This window comes from Chroicocephalus ridibundus, chromosome 7, assembly GCF_963924245.1.
Source record: "Chroicocephalus ridibundus chromosome 7, bChrRid1.1, whole genome shotgun sequence".
NCBI lineage: Eukaryota > Metazoa > Chordata > Aves > Charadriiformes > Laridae > Chroicocephalus > Chroicocephalus ridibundus.
In genome coordinates this window covers 17,864,043-17,878,078 of record NC_086290.1, presented here as the reverse complement: position 1 = coordinate 17,878,078, position 14,036 = coordinate 17,864,043, and the positions used below count along the sequence as shown (strand labels likewise).

Here is a 14,036-nt window from a genome sequence, read left to right as displayed (position 1 = left end):
CGCTCCGCTCCGCTCCCGCCGCAGCCCGGCCGCCGCCGGCCCCGCCGCCGCGTCGCCTAGCAACAACCCCCACCTCCGCGCGTGCGCCTTCGCTGCGGTTCCGGTTCCGGGGCGCGCGGGAAGATGGCGGCGGCCGGTGAGGAGGCGGAGGCGACGGACTGGTAACATCCCCCCCCCCCCCCGCCTTTTTTTTTCCCTGGTCCCGGTGCCCTAAACCCCTAGCCCAGGCCTGACCCCTGCCCGGTCCCCGCAGGGCGCTGCCGCCGGAGGTGGAGGTGCTGGAGTCCATCTACCTGGAGGAGCTGCGGGTGGCGCGGGGCCGCGGCAGGTCGGTACCGCGGCCCACATCCCCCCTCTCACACTCCCGCCGGGCCCGGCCCGGTCCGGCCCCGCCACCACCACCCCCCTCACCTCGGCCTGCCCCACAGGTGGGAACCCTGGGAGATCAGCATCACCCTGCACCCTGCCACGGCCCAGGACCAGGACTCCCAGTATGTCCGCTTCACCCTGCTGCTCTCCGTGCCCCCCCAGGTAGGCTGCTGGCCCCCCGGGACCCTGCTCCTGCCTGCCTCGGATCTCTCTGCCTTCCTTGTTGTGCTTTGGCTGTTTGTTTTGGTTTTGCTGTTGTTCTTTTTTCCTAGTATCCCAACAAAGCTCCAGAAATCTCGATCAGGAACCCACGGGGGCTGTCAGATGAGCAAATTCAAAAGTGAGTGCTGGGAGGGGAGAGGGTGATCCTTTCCCCTGGAGATCTGGAACTCAGAACTGGTGGAAAAGCCTTCTCTCAAATTCACCTGGCTCCCTGTGTCCAGTTACCAGATGGACACAGGTCCCTAAATCACCTTGTCTTAAATCTTATTGGTGCCACAGGTACTGAGTTTGACACCAAGGGGTCCACCCTATGGTTGTTCCTCTGTGGTTCCCCTGAATTGTAATCTAAATCCCCTGGGCCTTTGAAGCTGTTGGTCCTGCTTTGACAGCGGTAGGACTGAACCAAGTCCTCGGGCAGCCTGTTGTTGCCTTTCTGCTCCTGTCCTTGGTGCAGTGGAGTGTGTGCAGAGAGACCCTGGTACCTACCAGCAGCACAGGAATAACGTGGCTCCCACCAGGCCCGCTCAGGGGCTGCCATCAGATAAACAAAGCCTGAGATTTACCAAAACTGAAAGGTGCTGGGTGAGCTCAAGCAAACCCGCTCTTGCAAGTCCTCTGAGGACAAAGGCTTTCTGTGCACTGGTTTATGGGGAGCACGTGAATACGCATGTGCACATGTAGCTGTCTCACGCTGCAGGCAAAGCCTGAAGGCCAGTGCTCTATTTCTTCCTCCTGTCATCGTGGTGGGGTGACAGGTATGTGGGAGAGTGAAAAGGTGTGGCTAAACTTGTGTTAAGTCTTGCTGCTGCTTTGCTGTAGGATTTCCCAGACCCTCAGAAGTGTTGCTGAAGACAGGCTGGGGACAGAGGTGCTCTACGAGCTAATTGAGGTGAGGATGGGGGTGACCAGCCACAGACACTGGTCCCTGATTGCCCGATTGCTCTGCGCCCACAGGCAGGCCAGGGAGTAAAATGTTTGCTTTAATGCTTCTGCAGAAGGGGAAGGAGATTCTCACTGACAACAACATTCCTCATGGCCAGTGTGTGATCTGCCTCTACGGATTCCAGGTAGGAACGTGTTCCCCAGCCCCACAAGCTGACTGGGAAGTGAGGCAAGAGAACAGGGAGCCTGGGGCTGAAAGCCTGGCATATTGGTCTGGAACTGGGGTGTGCCTCAGGAGCCCCCTGCCTCCCTGGTCTGTAGGCAGAGCTACTCAGCATGGACCTTCCTAAGGCAGTGTATGCTACTCTCCCAGTCAGCCTGAAGATAACCATCTACAGAACAGGGTATAGGGGCAGTGAGTGATGCTGGAGCATCTCCAAGGGAGTGGGTAAGGTCTAGGGGTAGTTGCTGGTGCATCTCAACTTTTCTGTGTTGGTCAAACCTCACCTGGAGTTCAGCACACAGGTGGTCAGGAGGGACTGGGACACATCTGTATGAGTGCTGAGATCTGCAGGGACAAGGCAGCTTGCCTTATGCAGCTTGCAAGGAGAGGTGGTACCTGCCTGGGAAGAACACATTGAGTGAGAAGACTGCTGCTTACACAGGAACATATGCAGATAAATCAGTCACAAAAACTTTGCAGCTTGACATTAGGAGTATTTCTCACTCAGAATAGGGAGCAGTATCCCAGTAAGAGCTTAGAAGCTAGAGATGAAGCCCAGCAGATGTTCTCTGTCTCTGCCAGCAATAGCACTAGTTCTCCACTGCCAGCGCTGACATGGGAGTGAAAGCCCACCTCATCTGGGGAGGCTACACAACCCTGTACTCAGAAAGCCTTTAAAGCTGCCCTTTCTTCTCTGCAGGAGAGAGAAGCTTTCACAAAGACCCAGTGCTACCACTACTTCCACTCCCACTGCCTGGCCCGCTACGCCCAGCACATGGAGGAGGAGATCCTCATGCAACAGGAGGAGAGAGAGCAGCACCTGGCGCCATCCCCCAAACAGGTACCAGGCCCTGGGCTCGCCCTCTGCACAGGCCCTCATGGTGTTTCTGTCACCCCATTTGGGACATGGAGCAAGGGAGGGGCTAGCCTGACCTGGAAGCACAGTCAGTGTCATGCCTGTGCTGAGAATCAGAGCAGCGATTGGACCAAGTGATCTCCAAGGGCCCTTTCCAATCAAAATTACCCTGGGAGTTTTTAGTACTTTAGCAGTTGGTTTATTGGATCTCTGGGTCAGTGCCTGCTGTGTGAGGGAGCATGGGAGTTGGTAGTATTTTGGGACTTCTGGAACCATAGGAGTTAGAAAAGAGAGCTTCTTCCCTAGTCCTCGAACTGCAGGACTGTGCGGCAGGATAAACATGATCACCCATGTTCTGGGGTGATAAAACCTGCCTGAGCAGGTGTTGAAACAGTTGTCAGCCGCACAGCAAACAGCGCAGCTGAATATGAAACAAGTCAAAGGCTCCTTCCTGCAAAACCCTTTCAAAGAGGTGCAGCCTAGATGACATGCTCCACTTTGGAGTGGGGAAAAATAGATCCTTGGCTAAGGAGGACTGGAGTCATATGTGTTGACAGGTGGTTTGTACAGCAGTCGACTGCTGGAGCACAAAGCCTGGCATGCCTCATGGTGGAGACACCTTCCATAGGAGTCGTTGAGACACCAGGCTGCTTTCATGCTTCTGGAAACCCCCTGGGCTTCCCTGCCCTGGCCGAAGAATGAAGAAGGCCACCCTGTTCCACTTCCAGGCTGGGGATTATCCAGCAGTACATGGGCTGGGTCATGGCTGGGGTTTGGTGTCACCTCTCGCCTCCTTGCAGGAAGTCGGTGTGCAGTGCCCTGTCTGCCGGGAGACCCTCGTCTACGATCTCTGTGCTCTGAAGGCAGCGCCGCCCCCGCAGCACCCACTGGTAAGAGATGGGGGCTCACCTGCCCAGCTGCGCCCGCTCGCTGGGTAACTTCTTCTGGGACAATATAACGGATGAATGAACACACACTGCATGCTCTCGTGTCCTCCGAGGCGGCCCATCCAAAGGGCAGTTCATAAAACCTAGCAAGGTGTCTCCTGATTGTTTGATGTGTCCACAAAGCGTAGGCTTAGTTATATAGCCCTGAGTTTTCTTCTCCTAGACTATGAAATGTGCTCTGTATCCCACATTCCTTGTGTGATCAAAGGAGGGTTTGGGGAGTAGCTCTTGGCATTGCCAGCTGCCTACTCACGCTAGGTGTTGAGAGAGCCCTTATCCCACCTTGCTTTCTGCTGCTCAGGAGCCGTACAGGCCAGATGCCAAGACGCTGCAGCACCAAGAAGAACTGCGCTTAATTTTCAAGAGACAGCAAGAGAAAGGGGGCATCATTGACCCTGAAGCAGAGAGGAACCGTTATTTCATCAGCCTCCAGGCGGTATGGCACTGGGGGGCAGAGAACCGGCGAGGGGGGCCCTGGACTGCAGGACTGAGCACTGTCATCTGCTGTGGGGCTGCTCTGTCCCTTTTGTAATGAGCGGCTTCTTTCTTTCAGCCTCCGTCTGCTGTCGACCCAAACCAAACAGCTGCTGCCTCTGAGACACCGGTGAGTGCAAGCGCTGTGGATTCGCCTGAGCTGCCCAGCCAAGCCTCGGCTCCAGAGCCAGCCGGAGGGACGGAGGCCAGGGCAGAACCCCGGTGGCCTGAGAGGCCTGCTGTGCCCAGGGAGCAACAGAGCAAGAGGGAGAGGCACAGAGGGGAGAGGCCCAGCCCCAGAGGCCAGGGCAGGCAGTCGTGCAGCAGCGTGCAGGAACCGACAGAGGAAGGCTGTCATCTGCTCCATGGCTCCAGAGGGCCCAGGGGCTTCAGCCGAAGACCAGAGCGGAGACCTGGTGGGAGGCACAGCCAGGAGTTTCCAAAGCCTCACAATAGAAACAGGGCTGGTGCCTTGGCTGAAAGAAAGGAGTTGTGCCCTGAAGACCCCTCACCAGTAACAGAGGCAGTGGACTTGAAAGAGGAGCATCATGATGTGGAGAGATGGACCCCAGAGGAGGGGGCCGAGGCCCGGGGCAGGCAGAAGGAGAACCTGGCATACAACCGCAGCGACCACAGAGCAGCTCCCAGCTGGCAGGGCCACCACAGGCCCTGGGATTGTGGAAGGTGGGAGAGGTCTAGGGTCCAGGAGCGTGGCTCCTACCCCAGAGCTCCAAGAGGGCGAGGGGTGTTCAGGCCCAGTGGACGTCGAGAAGCCCATCTCCTTGAGAAGGAGAGTGGCTCCTAGCAGGAGTGGTGAGGGGCTGGGCTGGGGGAGGGAAGGGCTGTTTCTGGGGAGAACAGTGAAGGCTCTGGTGGAGCAGTAGCAAGCAGACACTTGGGAGGGAGGAGGCAGTTGGCATGTGGCACAGCTTGGGACAGGCAGTGTCTCCAGGATATGTGCAGAGTGAAGCATCCTTGTGTGAGCGACTGGCTGCCACCAGCATTGGAGAAGCTGACTCCTGACAGATCATGTCAGCCTTGGTCTTGGAGCACCTAGAGGGCAGAGGAAGCCTTGACCGGGGACCTGGAGCCATCATCCCTCTATGTGAGCTGCCAAGAAACGTGCACACCTACAGAGCAAATGGACTGAGCCCAACGTGGTGCCACGGCAGAGCCAGAGTTGTGGCAGGACCTTCCCAGCAGAGCTATGGTGGTGCCAAGTGACGAGGCTGTGCCAGGACAGCAGCTCAGCTTGCTGTGTCCCTTTGTGCTTCTCAGAGCGCCTTCTCAACTGCTTTCCCTGTCCCTTGGGGACATCGCTCTCCTGCAGGCCTAACTGCTGTTCACCTGGTGGGCTCAGACAGGAAAGTCCTTTGTTTGACAGTACACTTCCCAGTCAAGCCAGAAGAGCTAAATCAAGCTTAAGTCAACACGTTGGCAGGTCAGGGCTGTCTGGTGGCTGAGGCTTTCAGGAACCCTGAATTTAGAGCTCCTGCCCTGTCCTTCAGCTGCTTTTGTGCAGGCAGAAGCTGATGGGGGAGACCTGGGAAGAGCACTCTGCTTTGTGACCTGTATCTGTCTGGATGCCCCTTTAAGGCCAGGCTGTCTCTTGGAGCACCCAACAGCACAGAGTGAAGACATGCCCCAATACTTTGGATACTCTTACCCTCCTTTCATCTTCAAGCTTGCTTCAAAGAAATGAGGATTTGCTGTTTAGACTAACTTGGTGTAGTTCCTTCTGCTAATGCTTCACAGATTAAAACCGTGTCCCACTCCAGAGCTGTGATGTGCAATTCCAAGCCTCTGAAGTGGGATACTGCTATTAAATTAATTCGTTGGGTCTTTTCCACAGAGCCTGCTCCCTGTTTTGTCTGTCCTCTCGCTCCTGTTCTTTGTTGTTTGGAGCGAAGGTGTTGATCCCTGGTATTGCTCACTCCCCTCCCTGTTCCCTACACCCGGGGCTGGGGCAGAGACCTTCCCCTGGCATTCCTGGGTGTCAGGAGCACTCCGCAGTCCCTGCTTTGCCTGGCTCGGTGTAAGCTATCTACCTGGCTCATCCAGACAGTACCGATTCCTTCACACTTGTTTGTGCCTTGTGCCCCCACCTCTTTTTTCGCCACACATGGGTTGTTATTGTCTTGCTCCTGCTGCTAAGTGCAAAACTGGCCAGGCTGCAATGGACTTGACAGAGCTTCAGGTGAGATCCCTAGGAAACCATGTGCTTTGTGCCGGCTGGGAGGGCGTTTGTGCTGCATCTGCCTGGCTGATCCTTTGGCACATGCAGGGTGCACAAAAGCTGTCTCTTGAAGGGGTCCTCCTCAACTGCTGCCCTGCTCTCTCCATGCCTGGCCTCATCCTGAAGGGGCTGGTTTAACCCACTGCCCAAGAACCTTCTGTGCTTAAATTTCCAACACTAATGTTCTAAAAGCATTTTTTTTCCCTCCTTGATCTCAGCCTACACTACCTGTCCCTTTGGGATCTGAGGGCCAGACATTGTGCCCTGCTGAGCAAGGGCTGAGCACTCACTCCCTGAAGAGAACCCTAATTTTTCTTCAGTGCTCACTCTGTCCTTCTTCCACCTGGTTTCTGGGTGAATGGCCTGTCCACACTTGGGTGAAAAGGTGTAAACTTTATCTGACATTGGTGCCTGTTCTGCTGCCTCCTGCCTTCACTTCTGAAATTGCTGAGCTCCAAGAAAGGCATTTGATCATGTTCTGAAAGAAACATGAAAATCTTTGCCCCTCACAGCAGCTGAAGCTGCAGCTCTGTGGCTTCCTCAAGTGAGCGAGGCTTACTCTCAGCAGGAAAACTGCTGTGCCCAGTATTTGGAGCCTGGGAATTCAGCCACAGAAATCAGAGTGAGCGCAGACTTGGGTAACTTCAATCAAATGCCAGACATGTTAAAGGGGAGGGTTTTTTCCTGGGAATAGGGATTTAGGAAGAGCCCTCACCTTTCTGACTCAGTGCTGTCACCCTAGAGCAGAGGACATTTTGCAGCAGCATGGGGAAATGAATTTGGGCTAAACAAAACAAACCTCCCTGTCAGAGAGGAGGAATGGAGCGTGCACCCTGCCCTGGGGCTCCTTGCTTGGTGACTACCTGTGTCACCCACCTACCTCACAGGGCTGTTGTGAGGCTTAACTGGCAAAAGTGCTCAGGCCAGGCAGAAGGGCACCAGCAGTGTCTGTAGCATTAACACTATTAAAAGCATCAGAGTGATTGATGTTGCCTCTTGTCTTGTTTGGTGGCATCAGGGTGGGGGTCCATGTCCCCTCTGGCTCTCCCTCACCACTTCCCCATCCTCCCCAACTGCTGCGAGGCACTTGCCAGTCACTCACTGGCCAATGTTGACCCACAGCTTTGTGAGACAAGGCTGGATCCGAGCAGTCAGCCTCTGCGGGACGGCCAAGCACAGGATTTGAGATGCCAACAGCAGCACCCTGCTCTGGGAGCTGCCCTTGAGGCCCTGGAGACTCCCCCTTGACCACAGAATCAACCCTTCAATTGTGGAAACATTTGTGCAAGTCCGAGGTTGCAGCAAAGCAGCACCCATTTGTGCTGAAATTCAGCCAGGTGGCATCTGCTGGGCCCCTTCATAGCCCTGCGTGCTCTTCAGCTTTGCCCTTGGCCCTACAAGGCAGAGACAAGATAAGGGCTGAGCAGGCACCTGATGGTTTGGGTTTGGCCTGGAACCAGCTCCCCCAGCCCCACCAAGGTGACACAGCCCCCACAGCAAGGACACTGAATACAGGGCTGGCTCTGGGGAAGCTGATTTTGGGACTCTGAAACAGGGACTGGGGTGAGGAGAGGCTTTGGCTGGCTCGTTCTGTGGGTCAGCATGCATACCCTGACCCTTGGCTCTGTGGCACTGAGAAGGAGGTGTGGAACCTGCCCACTTCTCCATTGCATTTCAGGCACCTGTGGCTCTACCATCCCATCCAGGACTTTTGTTCCTGGCAAGAAGGAAGCTGGCAACAGGGAAAAGGCTGTGAGACTGCCAACAGCTGGCCAGATCCCTCCTTCAGCTATGCAGGGCCTTGCCTGCTGCAAGGTAGTGGAGTTGGTCACCCCCACAGGGATTTCCGCACCTTGCACTGACCTGGCTTGGCTGCAGAAATTCACACTGGGGTTAACATCAAACCCTTGGGAAGATATTATTCTGTAACCAGCCAAAGCCTCTCATCTGCCCCTACACGCAGGCCTGCAGTAGCTCCAGAGCCCCACATCTCCTCCTCTGGCAGGAGGGTCATGCCCACCCAAGAAGAATGTCCAAGCAGATCTGCAACTTGTCATCGCAGCCCAGCATGGCAGGAGCTGTGGCACCAGCCTGCAGCCCGAGGGATAATGAGCTGTCTCTTGGGAGCTGCTTTTTTCTGAAACACTCTGGATTTGCAGTACTGGCTGTGCCAGGCCCTGGTCAGGAGGGCTCTGGACCAGCAGCTGGATAGTGGGGCAACTAACAGGCAAAGGGACGAGAGAGCCATAAGCCATGTTGTGCACTTCACAGAGGATATTCAAACACCAGTGAAAACCATTCTCCCTGCAAAGACCAGCAGCTCTTTATCAGTGCAGCACCCCAATGTCCTGCCCCAGGGAAATGCCCATCTGGGGCGTCCCCAGAGTGCCCCACAAGGAAGGGGATTCACACCCAGGAGCCTCGGCAGCTTATGGCAATTCCAGCAGGAGACACATGCTGGCGAGTGGGGCCAGTGCAGTAGCACCGAGTCTGGGGAGCAGCAAGAGCCGTTCCCCTCTTCCTGCTGCAGGGCTGGCAGCTCTGACTCTCCCCGTGTTTTAATAAAAAGCCAAGACCTTGGTGAGGAGAGGTGAACAGAGACCTGGCCTGCACGGCTGGGCAGCTCCACAGCATCCTTGGGATGGTCAAGTCCTTGTCCGAGTCCTTGCAGCGTGGCAGGGGAAAGCTGGCCCCTGGTCATAGCAGGATGGAGCATACGTTTGAAATGGCTCCTTCAGGGTCCATCTTGTAGAGCATGAAGTGGCCCTGCACCTGGGCAGCGCTGATCTGTTTGGAGACTGCCAGCGCCTGCTCCGCAAACCGCTCGGCTGCAGCCGGGGGCTGCTCGGGGTAGAAGCGCTGGAACATGCAGGCAAGCTGCCAACGGGAGCAGTGGCCCACATACTGCTTGAGATCCACACGGCCGGGCCGCACCAGGGCTGGGTCCAGCCTGTCAAGAGACAAAGGAGTGCCTTGAAAACCTGATCAGTGTCTCTGCAGTTTGGGTCCCACAGGAAGCCACCCTCCATGCCAGCACAGTGTCCTGGTTTGAGAGACACAGGATAATTTCTCTTCTAATGCTTGGGAAAATTGCACTTTTAGAAGACTCTAGTGTCTGAACTTGTGAAAAAAATTACTTTACAGCCAGCTATGCTATGTGGTTTTCAAGGTCTCAGTGTTTTCAAGTTTAGCCAGGTGCAGGGATGAGGAGGAGCAAGACCTGGGCACTTGACCCAGGCTGGCCGACAGGATTATTTCATACCATGAACATCAAATTCAATAAAAATTAGAAAGTTTGCTGAGAAGTTCTCTCTCTCCCTTAATGCTGCAATCCAGAGAGCTTCTTGCCCAAGTGTCAGACCCCTGAGCCCTTCCCTTCCTCCCAACGCTGTAGTGCTTGCAGTGTCCAACATTTGCTGTCTACTGCTGGGAGTGCACAGCTCCCTACTGATAGAACTGGCTGAGTATAATCCTTGTGTATTTTATATTGGTATCGGGATCAATATTGGTTCTTTAGTGTTATTAATGTTAATTATGAAGTCTTATTCTATTAAATTGGCTTATATTTTAACCCTCGTGTTTCCTTTTTTTTCCCCGATTTCACTTCCCAGGTGGGGAGGGGTCATCGGGTGATAGAAGGGGATCCCGATTAGACATCAAGGGGTTTGTATCGCGAGGGAGGATTTGGGAAACCTGAAGCCCCCAGTCCTCACAGTGGAGGATGCAAACAGCCATCCATATAGGTCATCAAAAGGGAGCAAGGTTCTCCCATGCTACCCTCCCTGTTCCCTCCCAGAGGGCGGCTCTAACCTGTCCACGTAGTTGGTGGTCATGAAGACAATTCTGGCTTCCGTGGAGGCCACACCATCCAGTGCGTTGAGGAGGCCGCTGAAGGTCAGGCGCCCCATGCCTTGGTACATAGCCGGGTCTGGGGATAGAGGCATCTGAGACCATATCCATTGGCTACTCACCCCATGCAGTCTTGCAGGCCACTTCCCTATCACTGGAGGCTTAAGCCAAGTGCCCCGCTCTTTCTTTCCCCCGAGTCTAACCCTGTGCCTCTCCCTGGCTGGCAGCACATTCACCTCCCCTGCCCACCCACACCCCTGGGAACCAAAAAAGAGAATGAGGGGCAAAGCCATTCCCTCCCTCATGCTGAATCATGCTGAAAACAGCTGGACAGGAGAAGTGGTTTTGCTTGAGGATAAAGAACCCAAATTTCCTTTTATAAAGCCTAGCCAAAGCTGGGCGAGGTCCAGCTTGGGCCCTGAGGCCCCAGAGAGCTGCCCACTCCTGGTCTCTGCTGGTGCACCAGAGCAGCCCGGAGTCCAAACCTTCCCCCAGCACAGCCAGCAAACCTCCCTCCCACTCCTGGCCCAGGAACAGGGGCACTGCTCACTCTCAGCGGCGAGGTCCCGACTGACGAAGGCAGCGTCCACGTCCTCCAGCAGGATGATGCTCTGCTGCGGTGCAACACTCAGGAGGTGATTGAGCCGGTCATCGGAGAGGCTGCGGTCACTGAGACTCAGCAGGCAGATACTGTACTGCAGCTCCCCAGCCAGGGCTGTGCTGGGAAGGATGCGAACCACAGGAGTGAATCACAGCAAGAAAGCCCAGAGCAGAGGAAGAACCGTATCTCCCTGACCAGCAACAGGAGAGAGGGCAGAGGCATCCTCCCCCATCAGGGATCAGATACGGGGGGCAGGTGGGAGCCCTTGCTCAACCTACTGGTGCCATGCAGTACTGTGCAAAGCAAGGGCGTAAAGGGCTCGTCACCCTGACCTGTCATGGTGCCAGCAATGCAAACGCTTACACCAGGCACCATACAGGAGGCACAGCCCACTCCTGCATTTCAAACCCAAAGTCATCCACATCCTCTCACCAAACTGCTGCGCCCCGGAGCAGGCAGCTGGCAGGAACACTGCCGTTAGCCAGCTGGCAATACTCACATGAAGCTGCTTTTCCCACAGCCGGGAGGACCATACAGCAGATAGCCTCTTCGGTAGGGGATCCCTAGGAAGACAGTGTCATTTTAGGAACCAGCTGGGTGGCTCTGAGCTCTCTCCCCCAGAGCCACGGGGCTATGCTGAGCACACACAGAGGATACACCAGGGAAGGCAAGCAGCAGGACAAAATCTCTCTGCAGCCATTTCCAGAGAGGACCACAGGCATCCTCCCCCACCCCACAGCAGCATCACAGGAGCAATGAACTCCGTGGCTTATGATGGTTTCCAGGATTGGACTCAACCAAGTGGAGTTTGTCCCTTTGCAGATCCAGGCCTGAGCTCAGCACCTGGGCTCACTCATTTGTGGGATGTGCCTGAGGCAGTGCCCCACAGCCACGGCTGCAGGGGGCTAAGAAGCCGCACTGGGCACGATACAGAGGACAGCACGCCAGAGCCTTGCCTCTCTCGCTGTACCACTTGGGGTTGTCGATGAACTCCTTCACGTCCTGGACGAGCCTCTCTGACACACCTTCCTCCAGCACCACAGAGCTGAGAGGCCGCCGGCGGCGGGGGAAGCCAAACTGCCGCCACTCTGCTCCCATGGCTGTGTACATGATCGTCCTCCCCTCCTGCTGCTGCAGGGCCAGCTCCCGGGCTGCAGAGAGAGGCAGAGGGAACAAGTGGCAAGGAAAAGGATCTCCCGTGAAGCCCTGGGCATCTCCATGGAGCAGGCTGTTCCCAGCAGGGCCCTACACAGCTCCGCTACAGACCTTCCCGGAGGATATTGAAGAAGATCTCCCGGTTGGTGCCCAGTGCAGTGAAGGTGACGGACTCCCAGGGGGTCCCCGTGTGCAGGTCGATCATCTGCTTCTCCCGGTTGCGCTCAATGCGAATCCACTTCCTGCGATACCTGGGGTGGGAAAGCGAGGTTGGGGGCTGTGGTCCAGCACCACTCAGCTGATCCCAGCTGAGACTGTGCATCAAGGGTAATGTTCATCTCGGATAAAGAAATCACTTCACATCACTACTTTCAATCTCCTGCCCTTATCCAGACTCAAGGAAGCGGTAGGATCCTCTCTGCTGCCTCCACGGGCCCCCCAAGTTGGAGTTTCCTTGCCAAAATGAGGGTCAGTCCCCAGGCTGCTTTCCCCTGCTCTCCCTTACCAGATGAAATGGTTCCCAGGGCTGGGGACAAAGTCGAACTTGGTGCTGACACGCCCGCTTTCATGCTGCAGGTACGATGTCTCGACACTGAGGTGCTGCGTGTGCTTGGCATGGTGGGAGATCCAGTTCAGCAGCCAGTGGTAGCTCTTATCCTTGCTGGGCACCTCCAAGGTGATCATATAATGGCGCCTGAAAGCCACCAGCCCAAACTGGGCCCCTTTCCGGGCTAACGCCAGGGCTGTGCCCACCCCAACGAGGCCGAACCCAGCCCCAAAGTATGGGTTGTCTTTCAGTGCTAAGACAAAGTCAGAAAAGGGCATTGCGGGAGGTCAAGTGGCTCCTCTCCACAGCATCACACTGGAAACAAACCTGCATGGAAAGAGAAGGACTCAATGGCAGCAGGGGACATAATGGATTGCCTGCAGTTCCCTGCCCTGTATTGTGGTCAGTTCTCAAGGTGAAAGGTTGCCTGGCACATTTGGATCTCCCACACCCATGCTTTTCTTATTACCAGGGGTTCAGACAGCTGCTGGCCACAGGAGCCTCCTCCCTCTCTGCAGCCTCTGAGAAAGGCAGGAGGGAGCCAGGAGCTGGAGGCTGTCAAGGAAGCACAGGAGCATCTGTTGCTTTTTCAGCTATGACAATAAACCCAGAGTTTTATTCTTTAAATAGCTAGAAATCACGAGCACTGCAATTATTTAAGGTTTATTGTTTGAAAAAGCTGAAGCACATCCCCAGGCTGAGCTGGTTCTTTGCTGCTGGCAATGGGCGCATGACTGGAGGAAGCAGCACCCCTGTGCCTGGATACAGGGCAGCAGCTGCACACTTAGGAGGCTTAGAAGTTTCTCCAGCTCCGCCAGCAGAGTCTGTCAGATATATGTCAGACAGGGCCACAAAGACAATCAGAGGGCTGCAGCACCTCTCCTGTGAAGACAGACTGAGACAGTTGGGGTTATTCAGCCTGGAGAAGAGAAGGCTCTGGGGAGACCTTATAGCAGCTTTCCAGTATCTGAAGGGTGCCTACAAGAAAGCTGGAGAGGGATGTTTTAGAAGGGCATGTAGTGACAGGACGAGGAGTAATGGCTTCAAACTGCAAGTGGGCAGATTAAGATCGGATATCAGGAATAAATTTTTTGCTATGAGTGTGGTGAGGCACTGGAACAGGTTGCCCAGGGAATCTGTGGAGGCCCCACCCCTGGAGGTGTTCAGGGCGCCAGGCTGGATACGAATTTGTCTAGCAGAAGGTGTCCCTGCCCATGGCAGAGGGTTTGGAACTAGATGATCTTTAAGGTCCTTTTGTACCTATACCATTCTATGATATAAGGGATGAGGGGGAGCTTCCAACATACATACAGACAGACAGACAGACAGACTCTGCTCCCTCAAGCAGGATCCCACCTCCCCCACAACACGGCCGGACCCCGCAGCAAGGCTCCTTCCCAAGGCAGGGCGTCCCCTGCCCCACGGTCCCTGCCCCGCCGCGGGGCCTTCCCCCCGAGCCTCAGCCCCGCAGCAGGAGCCCACCTTCCTCTGCAGGAGACCCGGCCTCACACCGGCCATCCCCATAGCAGAGGCCCAGCCCCCGTCCGCTCCCCTCGCTCCCATGGCAATGGCGGCCGCGGCCCCGGCCCCGGCGCCCCTCACCTCCACGCAACGCCGCTCTGGCCCGCCCCGCCCCGCTCTCTATGGCCCCGACCCTCACTTCCGCCCGGCGCTG

General features: G+C 55.9%; 2 protein-coding genes across 4 annotated transcripts; one reads left to right on the top strand and one right to left on the bottom strand.

Moving 5' to 3' along the window:
* Positions 1-81: 81 nt before the first annotated feature.
* On the top strand, positions 82-8,474 carry RNF25 (ring finger protein 25). Of its 2 annotated transcripts, XM_063341204.1 has the most exons (10): positions 82-161; positions 254-328; positions 429-531; positions 642-709; positions 1,411-1,480; positions 1,587-1,658; positions 2,397-2,537; positions 3,353-3,442; positions 3,801-3,935; positions 4,053-8,474. In XM_063341204.1, the coding sequence occupies exons 1-10, from the start codon at positions 124-126 to the stop codon at positions 4,776-4,778; spliced, it is 1,518 nt and encodes a 505-aa protein (XP_063197274.1). In that variant the 5' UTR covers positions 82-123; the 3' UTR covers positions 4,779-8,474. The 2 variants fall into 2 exon arrangements, with proteins under 2 accessions (XP_063197274.1, XP_063197275.1); XM_063341205.1 differs by lacking the exons at positions 82-161; positions 642-709 and having other exon boundaries at positions 260-328.
* Positions 8,447-14,012, bottom strand: LOC134518421 (mitochondrial chaperone BCS1). Of its 2 annotated transcripts, none has more exons than XM_063341206.1 (8): positions 13,964-14,012; positions 12,320-12,688; positions 11,926-12,065; positions 11,616-11,810; positions 11,159-11,222; positions 10,609-10,778; positions 10,020-10,137; positions 8,447-9,159 (listed from the first exon to the last, which is right to left on the bottom strand). In XM_063341206.1, the coding sequence occupies exons 2-8, from the start codon at positions 12,637-12,639 to the stop codon at positions 8,907-8,909; spliced, it is 1,260 nt and encodes a 419-aa protein (XP_063197276.1). In that variant the 5' UTR covers positions 12,640-12,688; positions 13,964-14,012; the 3' UTR covers positions 8,447-8,906. The 2 variants fall into 2 exon arrangements, with proteins under 2 accessions (XP_063197276.1, XP_063197277.1); XM_063341207.1 differs by lacking the exon at positions 13,964-14,012 and adding an exon at positions 13,844-13,918.
* Positions 14,013-14,036: the final 24 nt, after the last annotated feature.